The sequence below is a fragment of the Medicago truncatula genome, chromosome 8 (assembly GCF_003473485.1).
Source record: "Medicago truncatula cultivar Jemalong A17 chromosome 8, MtrunA17r5.0-ANR, whole genome shotgun sequence".
Taxonomy (NCBI): domain Eukaryota; kingdom Viridiplantae; phylum Streptophyta; class Magnoliopsida; order Fabales; family Fabaceae; genus Medicago; species Medicago truncatula.
Window position 1 is genome coordinate 36,558,528 of NC_053049.1, and position 12,397 is coordinate 36,570,924.

At 32.7% G+C, this 12,397-nt stretch overlaps 1 protein-coding gene across 1 annotated transcript; it reads right to left on the reverse strand.

Moving 5' to 3' along the window:
• Window positions 1-442: 442 nt before the first annotated feature.
• LOC11426567 (protein ENHANCED PSEUDOMONAS SUSCEPTIBILITY 1) lies at window positions 443-1,803 on the reverse strand. Its single transcript, XM_003629534.4, has one exon. It carries the CDS (start codon window positions 1,780-1,782, stop codon window positions 451-453), a length of 1,332 nt encoding a protein of 443 aa, XP_003629582.2. The 5' UTR covers window positions 1,783-1,803; the 3' UTR covers window positions 443-450.
• Window positions 1,804-12,397: the final 10,594 nt, after the last annotated feature.

Sequence of the window (12,397 nt, forward strand, 5' to 3'; positions counted from 1 at the left end):
TTTCTTTTTATCATTAAAAAAATACTTGTTTATATGTGTGTGACCAAACACTTTTTGTTTAGTCTTGTGACCATGTTAAAATTTCTCCTAGTATCAATACATAATATGTTTTTCATCATGTAGTTGAGCTTGCTAATAAATAAAAAGTAGAAAAAATAATTAAAAGATTAACAAGTAATATTTACTTTAGTCCTTAAACATAAACATTTACCAAGTAATGAATGATATCCATCCCCACTTTCTAAATTCCAACAACCATTGAATATTGACTATATGTATATCCTGTTAAAGAAAAAGGACTATAGGTATATAATAACGTTTCATAGAAGGTATAATAAAGTCAAACCAACAAATATAGATTATAGTAAAGCTTGTTCCATTATTGTTAAAAATTAAAGAAACGAAACAACGAGGAAATGAAGATGTTGAAACCCTAAACCCTTATATCAACTAGTTTTTCATGGACATATGAAAATTTCCAATAGCCTCCAAAATATCATAAGGAAGACAAACTTGAATATCAATACTACCTTCTTCCGCCCCACAAAATATAGTAACTTTACCGATATTTTTTTGAAGTCCAACCCCATTCCTAACTGCAATTGGCTTACCCCAACCAAAGTCATTACCATAAAAATCAAATCTTGGGGAATTACTTACTAAATACACATTACTACTTCTTAACATACCTGCCTCTCCTATAATCGGTGTTTTCAACCAAGACTCGTAGTTATTCATTACCTTCTCATGATGAGATTCCTTAGAAATCATCTTGTTCATTTCCATAGCAGCCTTACCAATACCACCTTCCTTAATCAATTCCCCTACTTTCATGATTACATCTCCATACACTCCGATCGCGTTACCAAAATAATTCTCTGCTAACTTTGGACACATTCTTGTCCTACAATCTATTGGTAACCTGAAAATGGTATTTTCTTCTGGTTTAAGATTTTGTTTACTTATAGTTAAACGCCAAAAGTGGCTTAAAAGTGCTTGCAATGAAGATATTATTATTTTATCACCACCGCAACTACTACTAATTTCTGCATTAGCTTTTGATTTGAGTTGCAGAATTTGTTCCTTTGTGAAGTGGAAGATTCGATGAGGATGTGATACTTCAAATTGTTGACTTTGTGTTTCCTTTGTGAAAGGAAACCGTATGGGATGATGGTTAATGTTGTTTGGAAAGAAACGTTCGAAAGAAGGGATTTTTGTTGGTTTATTGAAACCATGTGAGATTTCAACCCAAGAATTGACGAAATGCCAAAACGACTTGGCATCTACAACCACATGGTTCATTTCAATACCAATGAAGATACCATCAATTAACTCTGTTACTTGAACTGCAAGCAATGGTTGTGATGTACCTTTGTAGTTTTTAACTCCGTTGAGATGAAATAATGAGTGAACAATGGGAGGAACATAGTTGGGTCGAAGGATGTGAGCAATGGTTGTGTTTTCTGCTATGGCATGGACAAACAACGCACCAGCATTGTTGCAAATGATGGAACATGAGGCATTGTTATGTTCATCGTGTTGAGATATTACAAGACGACCAACGAGGGGTGGAAAGAAATGGAGAGTGGAGGAAAGTGTTTGTTTAAGATGTTGGATTTGGTTGGTTTTAGGTTTATGGAAAAGAAGGCCTTGTTGGATTGGATCTATTTTGAGTAATCCTAGATCCCATGGAGTTAAATGGATAATTTTGTGAGTTGATTTGTCACCACCATGATTTCTTGCTTGGATTGCACTAGTCGAGATAAGTTGAATGCCTGTCATAATTAGTGAATCAAGTTGATGAATGGAATGAGATGTGATGAGAGGAGCAATATATAATATAGGGCAAATATCCTCCAAATATATATACTTATCAAATTTAATGTGAATGCGTCCATCCTTAATCAAATTTTATTAAAACCACATACACCTCAATACCTCATAGGAGAGGTAAGGTTACGGAGGTGCCAAAAGATAGAAACAAAATGAAAATATTATACTAATAAAATCAAAATGAGATTATATAACTGCTGCCGACACACACCCAAATTGCAGTATTTTTTAGAGAAAGAGGGGAAAGGAAGGCCTCACACTGTCACGCAACAATATCTTCTGATGATTTTATATGACTACTAGGAACTAACAGTCCAATAATTATATGATAGTTGTTATCAACAAAAAATTGGTCTATTCATGAATTAGTCAAAGTGATAAGAGATTTGAACCCCTTAAACAAGTGATCATAGGTTTATTATGCGACTCTTGCGTATGGAAGAACACATCTTTTATTGAAATTGATCACTATTAAACAACAGTGAAAACTTCATACTAATAACATGATAAAAGAAATATATCATATTATAGCTCTTTCTTGAGAGCTCAAAATTAATTGCAAGAGAAAACAAACCTGAAATTTAGTTAAATTCAGTTGGAAAGTAATCAAGTATAAAATGTAGCATGGTGTTAATATCCAATCAAACTTTAGAGTATGAAATTCCTTAAAAGGAAAACTTTAGAGTATGAAATCATTAGTAAAAAAGCAAGTACATCACATACTATATATGTTATATACGTTCATTGTAAAATATACTAGGGTCCGTTTATTTAAGATTCTTAAAAAATAACATTTTTTAGTTATGTTTTTACACAAAAGTTAGGTTCGTGTGTGTAAGTTAGCTTGTTTCATTGTTTTTTTTTTCTTTGACAGTCAAAAATTGTAAAGCTTGTTTCATTGTTTCTTTTTTTTTTGTTAAGTTTTTTTTTTTTTTTTGAAACAACAACAATATTAAAGTTCACAATTTGAAACAACCACAATATTAAAGTTCACAACTTACATATATACCCATTCCTCTTCCTCTTGTTATATCATTAGACACTCATGCAAACTAATTAATAAAGTAACGCACACCTCCTCAAAGAAAAAAAGTAGGTTTAAATATGTATTTCATCCTTGCAATTATGGTCGTTTAAAAATTGGTCATATTCGTTAATCCTTGCAAACTAGTCTTGCATTCTTTAATCATTTAAAATTTCATCCTTTGACCCAGTTAATCACTGTCAGGTCATCAAATTAGCAAAATGGCTTGGGAAAGGACAAAAATACCCCTCCTTCTTCCTCATCCTCTTCCTCTTCATCATCAACTAATAATCCACCCATAACCTCCATTTCTTCAACAAATCCAAACAAAACCTTCAACCCACACCGCAAATTCCACTTTCCTTTGTAAAATTCTCATTTTAAACACCCAAATCAATTCACTGTCAATCCTTCCAATATCAACGTGTTCAAACTCATCAAAATCCATCACTCATATCCAAAAACAAAGGCATGGTAATATGTGTTTGAAAGAGAAAGGAAAACTATAGAAATGAGAGGAAATAACTGCAACATCAATCACATTCATCACTGCCGCAAATCGATCTACGTCGCCGTTACCGTCATCTTTGGCCAGAGCACCGCCGCGAGCAACTCCTTCCTCCAGCAACCACCACGTGCACTACTGATTCCGTCTGGATTGAGGTTTCATCTTCCTTCTCCTTTATTGGTTCACTTTCTTTTTTCACTATCGCTTTGCTGCATGTGTTCTGTTTGGAAACTTGAAGAAAAAGAATGAAGCAGGGAGATTGATGATTTCTCAGAGAAGAAAATAATGAATTAGGTTTCTCAGAGAAGCTTGAAGGAGTGAAGAAGATTAATTTGAGGGTATTTTTGTCCATTCCCATGCCATTTTGCTAATTTGATGATGTGGCAGTCATTAAGTGGGTCAAGGGACGAAATTTTAAATGATTAAAGAATGCAAGGCTAGTTTACAAGGATTAGCGAATACAAGGACCAATTTTTAAACGACCCCTAATTACAAAGATGAAATACATATTTAAGTCAAAAAAGTAACACATGCCCATGGTCATCTCAATAAAATTGAAGGTCTATCTAAAATATTAAAAACGATCCCATGTTCAAAGATCAATCAATAGTTTATTTTTTTATTTTTTTTTATCAAAGTTATAATAATGATAATAACAAGTTAACAACCCCTCTTGGGAGAACCAACTACTAGTCTAACCACCTAAAACTCCTATCACAAACCCTCACTGCAACTGCATAATTAATAAAAGATGACTGACAGATTATGCCTCATCCAAACACAAGGCACGCAAGGTAGCCGCATGATCTTGCATCACTCTATGCATCAAGAGATTCACTCTAGTCGGTATCATATCAAGGAGGAGTTGCAGGAGAACACTTGTACCTTGGAGGGAGCTATACTCTTCCAAACTAGGTCAGGATATTAGAAAGATCGTCCACTCTACTTGCACTCCAAGATTAGTCTCATAAGTGTAACCACACTTAGAGTGAGCCGAAAACAACCTGTTCGAACTATGCTTCCAAGAAGCTCCTAGGTTCTTTAATTTCTAGGGTTTACCCCTATAAGAAGGCCTTAATAAAGGAACCTGAAAGAAATAGTCTTGTAGTGAAGAAAACCCTTTGCCAAACTTAAAAAGTAAGAATCAACATTCACCCCCATCATACTACTTTTTTGCAAAATTAACTCGGAGACCCGATGTCAGGTCAAAGCAACACATAGTAGTGTTCAAAGTCCAAAGATTAGCCATCATAAACAACCCAACAAAACCAACCTCGAATCTAGTGAAATCCCATAATTCGTTTTCCATTTTAATGGACGTGCCAACCTTTTCACTACTAGAAGGAAGAGGAATAGGCCCAACGGGTCTCCTTACTTAAGCCTTTTATGGATATTGATCTCTTATAACATGCACCCATTCACCAACAGAGAGAGTACTCCCGAGAACACACAAATACAAGGTCTCCATTTTGAATAAAAGCCCAAGCGCCCCATCATATAATCAAGAAAACTCCAACTCAATGAGTCCCAGGACTTCTCAAAATCTACCTTGAAAATCAAATAGGGTTTCTTAGACCTTTAAGCAAATCTATAATCTCGTTCACTGCCTTTACCTAATCTACCAAGTGCCTTCCTATGAGGAAATAAGATTTATTAGGTGAAATAATTGTATACATCACCCCTGTTAACTGACCCGTTAAAATATATAAAGCGACCCAAGAAAGGAGATAGGATGGAAGTTACCCAACTAAAGGGGAGAATTTCACCTTAGGGATTAGAGTAACAAAGTAAGAGGAGAAACTCTTCGAAAGGTTAACATTAGCAAATAGTTCTCAAACATAACCCCAACCTTAAGGATGAGAAGTGATCAAAACCTCTTCAAGAAAACAAATTTAAACTCACATGGGCCTGGAATTTTATTACCATATGATTCATAAAACCATCACCTCTATCTCTAAAGGACAAAAGGGTGCGGTCAAGGCCAGCTTGTCTTGATCTGAAATCTGAGTGTTGTCTATCGTTGGCCGATCATAAGCAGTTTGGTGAGATAAAAATCGCATAATCTCTTCCCTCACCACTCCAACATTTTCACCCACACGAATAGCGAAGATGGTGTTTCTCCTGCACCTAGATAGATCATTAGATGATCTGAGAGTTTCTATGCATAAGGAGTGCCAACAAGTCCGTAAGCGGGATATTACGATCTCTGAAAACATAAATTACCAAACACCTCCTTATTTCAGCTTTTAAGATTGTATTTCAAGACTTTAAGCTTCTCTTTAAGGATATGGGTCATCTTGTAATGATCATATTTAAAAGAAACATAGTTTGGGGGAGAAACATATAGATTGGAGTTGATAAGAAGGTGAAGAGCTCAACATTTTTTCTAACAAAAAGTAACAACTACCTATTAACATTGACCATTTAAAAAATGAAATAAAATTATATATATATATATATATATATATATATATATATAGAGGTTTGCTAACTTAGATCAATAAAAAACATGAAGGTCCAAGTTAGCAAAAGTGCACATTTTTATTTGGACAAAAAACCAATATCCACTAGTGTAAATCAATTTAAATTAAAGGATAGTTTAGTAAATATAAAATAAAATAAAAGTGGGTCTAAGTTAGCAAATTGGTGCAAGTTAACAAATATGTTTTAATGAAAATTACTAAAGTAACCCTCAAGCTATTTGTAATAAAATAAACGGATATTTTAATAATTTATCTAATTTATTAGTGGATACAAATATCAAGAGACACATGTACCATCAAATCTATATTAATCTATAATATATATAAAGAAAACAATCTCTTTCAGCTCTTTTGATATATAAAGAAAACAACCCCTTTTAGCTCTTTTGGGTTGGATTTTTCTTTTCAAAAATGCCCTCAATTTTCAATCCAAATAACACATGTAATAAATAAATCTATACTATATATAAAGAAACTCCTTTCAGCTCTTTTGGGTTGGATTTTTCTTTCCAAAAATGCCCTCAATTTTCGATCAAAATAACACATGTAACAAATAGATAAGAATAAATTTAAATATTAAAATAATAGTGTAACAAACACAAATGTCAACTGTTTTTCTTTATCATTTAAAAAGTGTAACAAACTAGATGAGTATATTTGTACTTCTTTTTCATTATCCCAATTATAACCTTAAACAACAACTTTTTCTATAATAAAGATTGTTGTTAGTGTTATTAAAAAAAATAAGAATTTAGATTTTTTTGTTAAATTATTTGTTTCATTGAAATAGATAATCATGATTAATTTGATTTGTTATAATTTGAAAGCAAAAAATATTTATATTTTTACCTTTAATCAAGATTAAAATTTTATAAGAAAACACCGTTCATAATTTACAAACGTTAGCGTAAGAAAAATACCGGAATGACGGGCACGTGAGTGTCCGTCTTTTCGCTAGTATTTATAAGGTAACAAGTGGTTAAATATCCTTTTATTATACATGTGGATACCCGTTAAACTACCCGTTCCCTACCTTAGAAAACAGTTAAGAATTTTATAAATATTAAGTATTTCTCAAGAAAAAATAAATTTTACAATTTTGAAAAACAAATTGACATAGTTTTTAATAGAATATTTATATTTTGGTACCAAACATTTGCTTTTATGGCACATTTTAGCATTTCGATTACTCCATAGAGGTTAGTAAAAAAAAAATTACTCCATAGAAGTTAACCAAATATTTTGGAGTATTTAATTGATATATTTGTAAATAAAAAACAATCATTAATTGTGGAATGAATTAGAGAACAAAAAAGATCGGGTCAAAATAAAACTAAACATATGTATAGTATTTTCCAGTAAAAAATAAATATGTATTAAAATATAAGTATAATAATTTGAAACATTTTGCGATAAAAATATTTAAAACATCTTGCGATGAAAATATATATATATATATATTTTTTGAACAAATCAAAATGAGATAAATTATGAAACCAACGGTGATACCTCCTGTACAAGGTGTTCAAAAGGAGAAACACCGAAAATATTTACAGAGTTAAGGTGCCAAACAAAGGGCACCAACCAAAAGACAAAAAATTACATAAGAACACCCATACAAAGAACAGGGTGTTTCCACCAATCGTGATAAGAATAAACAAAATTCGGTTGCTTAGATTTAAGCCAAAGGAAGGAGCGATGAAAATATTTAAAACATTAAATTGGCAAAATACTACTTCCCCGTCCTATATATAAGAGAAAAATCTTTTTTTAGGTTCATTGAATAATGGTTTAAATATGTCTTTAGTCCTTGCACTTTCATCAGATTTTGACATTGGTCCCTACACTTTTTTTTGTTTGGAATTGGTCCCTGCACTTTGTAAAAATATTGGTATTGATCCCTCTATTAACTTTCTATTAAAAAAAAAAAACACAAAACTATTGGTATTGGTCCCTGTACTTTGTAAAAATATTGGTATTGGTCCCTGCACTTTGTAAAAATATTGATATTGGTGCCACGTGGCACTCCGTTGGTTTTGTGTTTTTTTTTAACAAAAAGTTAACAGAGGGACCAATACCATATTTTTATAAAGTGCAGGGACCAATGCCAAACAAAAAAAAGTGCAGGGACCAATGCCAAAATCTGATGAAAGTGCAGGGACCAATGACACATTTAAACCTTGAATAATTTATGTATATAGACTATAATATAAACTAAATACATCATTTATTCAATGAATTTGAAAAATGAATCTTCTCTTATATTTAGGACCGTATAATGAAAGACTACGCATAATGATTGACAATAAAATGATTTGATAATACCCGTGAGTTTAGACACCACACTTCTCCACATTTAATATGTGTGAGTTCTAGCCACTAAGCTATTTAACCCAAAAAAAAAAAATTGATTTGATATCTTTTACATGGTAACTTGGTCAAAAAAATATCTTTTTTTATGGTAATAAAATAATGTGATATTAAAAGCTTTTTATATTGCATTAAAAACATTTTATTTTAACTAATTAATATTAATATTTGCAATGTTTAAAATTAAAAAATGTCACTTTCATTAGTTTCAACAATATATATAACAACTAGTGTCAGTGCCATCAGTTAAAATATTGAGCAAGTATGGTGATTTCATTCTCCAAAATTGTGTTTTCAATTTCCATGTTGCTAACAATTTTTGTTGCTTTGCAGTTTCAGGATGGTGAAAGTAACCCGTTCCGTAAAAAAAGAGTATTTGTTTACATTACCAGCAACCTAACCGATACCGAGCTCGGTCTTCACTGCAAAGACAAAGACACTGATTTTGGGTATCACACACTAAAATTTGGAGAAACTTACAGTTTTTCTTTTAGGCCTAGGATCTTTTTAGAAGCAGAATTATACTTTTGCGGATTTCATTGGATGAAAGAAATTCAATACTTTGACATTTATGTTGAAGTACGAGATGACAAAACTTGCAAAGGAGATTGTCATTGGACAATAAATAAATCAGCACCATGTAACGTAAGGGATGGTGATACTGAATGCTTTAATTGGAATCCTAAAAATGCCACAGAAGGAATGCAATTTGGTGAAGACAATGGTACTCTTAAAGTATAATTTTTTTCAAAGGATGTGTAACTTGTTCAATACAGTCCTTCAATGAAATTTATGTAGAAGGAAGAATAAATATAATGGAAGAATGTAATATAAGATTTTTCTATATTTTCCATTGATCATTATAAATTGTGAGTTTGATCTTCCTTTCTATCTCAACACTCTTGTTTTCTTATACAAAATCTGGTGAATATTACATCTCTTATCTATTGTGAGAAATGAAAACTATCGATGACAACAATTAGATGAGTGACCTTATAATAATAACCTTCCGCCTTGTAATAAAGTTGTTTAACCGCTCCTCCTTCCTCTTTCGGTTTAAAGCCGAGTATTTCAATGTCGAATGGCCTGACTTATCAATCGAGTCTCTTAATCTCTACCGCTAATAGTGATCTAACTGTAGATGACAATAATTCCCGTTTTTCACAATAGATATGCGTTCTCATTTGATACGCTTCCTATTTGTATCTATCCATACAATTAACATAGCAAGACTTGCGTTTGAACCCTGACACCCCACTTATTCACCTTAAGATGAATTCTACCCATTAGCCTACCTGATTAAAAAAAACATAGAAAGACTTGCAAAGTATATTTTTTATTTTTTTAACAAGAGTTACAAACTAAGTCGGTTAATTTACTAATCAACATTAACTCCTTTTAAGGAAATGTATTGTGCGCATCGCTTTTCCTTTCACAAGGAATGGTTTCTCTGTGCATAAAAGACATTAGTTAAGTTCGTGTTATTTAATGCTAAAAATATAAAACAGCTGTACATTTGGTAAAAAAAGTTTGATAAGAATGAAATAAAATACTCATACGCTTTTAAATAAACCACTTAAACTTCCTTAAAAAAAAAATAATAATAAACCACTTAAACTATGTATTTTTGGTATGTTTTAATGTGTAATAATGATTTTAATTGTATTGGTGTTCTACACAAATACTAATACAAAATAATGAACCTAATTCGCATTTCCGTCCAAATGCATTAACTTATACAATATTTAAAAAATACAAATCAGAATATCCCTTACCGTAAAAAAAATACAAATCAGAATATTCCTTGCCGTGTATTATTTTTTTTTCTTAATCAAACTAAACTAGAGATCGGCGACCTCGAGTTTTTTTTTTTTTATCAAGATGAGTTTTTTTTTTAATAATAAATGTTATTGATTAGTTGTTAGATTATTTTTTTCTTAGTCATTTGGGTTTATATCTTAAACCCAAGACCTCCAAATACTTAAACTCGGCCTCGAGGGTGAGTGATGATAAGAAGAGGTTGATGAACTTATACAACAACTCTTCATTCTGTCCGAGAGAAGTAGTGATTCTGAAAACATATTGACAATCAAGTAAAAATGTGTTGATGTGATATTTTTTAGGGTAAAAAATTGAGGCTATGTGTTAGTCTTTATAGTAGTGAATTATAGTTTTGGGTTCTAATTTGGACAACTCTTAGCAGACACATGTGATCATATTATAACAACATGCCCTTGGATTCGAAATAGACGATCCAAATTGTCTTGAGCGAGCCCGGTTATTATATGCATTTAGATCAAGTTTATGTGATGATCTGTGTGAGAACTAAGGCTAAAATTAGGGAGAACGCAGTGGTGGATGATGCTTATAACTAGGATAACCTAAAAGTATGTCGAATACATTTGGCATAGAGGCCACTTGAGGCAGTAAGACACACTGGCATGCTACAAGTTCCTCCTTATGGATGCACTTTGCAGTCGAGCAACATGTCTTACGCTGGAGGATACGCATGCGGCTCAGTAGTAGGAATTTCACTTCCAGTTCAGGACTATTCGATGGAGCAACCATGAACATGTTTTCCACCTAAATCTAATGGTCCTGCAACATATCTGCCACAACCCGATGTGTCTGTACCAACCATGGTGGGTTTGATGAATCCTTAGCTAGCAATTATGTTGGTGAAAAGCCATGAATCATGAGTGCACTTCACCAAGCGACTTAATGGAGAAACGATGGCGGGCTGAGCTTAGAGCAGCCATGGGGGATTCATCCACGTCAAGTTCAGGCATAACAAGGTTTCCCAAAAAAAAAACCTAGAAAATATGTGGCGACATCCAGTTGTAGTCGAAGCAAGACCTCCAAGACAACAACTATTGGATCCCAACCTCATAGCCAATACAATCAAGAGGTATTTCATGATAAAACTTAAACTCATGGATATATTTATGTATATGAAGCCATATCCCAATTGGGTAGGCATAATGGTGCCATTAACCATGTAAGACTCCTGACTTTGCTACCTTCTTGAGGGAAAATGGAAAATCAACTACGGAGCATATCGAAAGATTCACTGTATAGTGCGATGAGGGGAACCAGAACGAGTTCCATAAGTTGCAACTATTCCCTTTATCATGGATAGGAACGACCTTCTCATGGTACTTTTCCCTCAAACCAAACTTGATCCAAACATAGGCAGACATGGAAAGGTGTTTCCATGTCAGATTTTATTAGCCAAATCCAAAAGTAATTGCAATAGATCTGATTAATCTTAAAGAACAAGTGGATGAATTGGTTGTTGACTTCGTTGAGCGGTTAAGAAAAATTGTTGAGAAACGTTTCATCCAATTTCTTGACGCGGAATAACCATCAATGGTCATCAATGGCATGCACCTACAACTCATTTCAAGTTTATTCACTCGTTCCTCTATTATGCTTAGGCAAATTGGCAAGCCGAGGCGACCAGCCAAATCATCATCGACATAATCAAGAAAAACATTATAGATCAACCAAAGAAGTGGCGTGAAACATTGGAGGAAGTGTTATAGGATGTAAACAAATTCTAAGGCGGCTACCACTAGAAATTTATGTGGCTTCATTAAGGGAGCTCTACTCCTTGGATGAGAATATACAAATGGCGTTAGGAAAGATAGAGAAGTCTAAACAGAAAATGGTCATATCTTACAACAAAGAATATTGTCTAACATAATAAGAAGGTGACATGAAGAAGGGAGGTGAGGTGACAAATCGTGGATATTTCAAATGAGTTTTCACAATTTTATTGTATGCAAAAAGATATCTATCACCATTCTCCAATGAAAATGATCTATTTTGGGTCTATATGTTTGACAAGAGAGGGGTTAATATAACATATCTAGATAAATCTTGTAAGAAAACAAACATAAACTTATGACAAATACTTGCAAAATTTTCTGCCCAATTTATGGGATTGTGTCGATGATATTGTTTATGTTCCTGTGAATTTTAATTGTTGTTTCCACGAAGTAGCAGTTTTCTTTTTGTTGATAGATAAAATGACAAGAGTCATTGAAAACTTAAACGCATAAGTGAAGCAGTCGGAGTTCAAACCCCAGTCATTGAGATGGTTGTTGTACTCTTTTAATAATTTTTTTTTGGAAAGGAGTTGTTATATAGTCTTATAAACTATACAATATACTATAG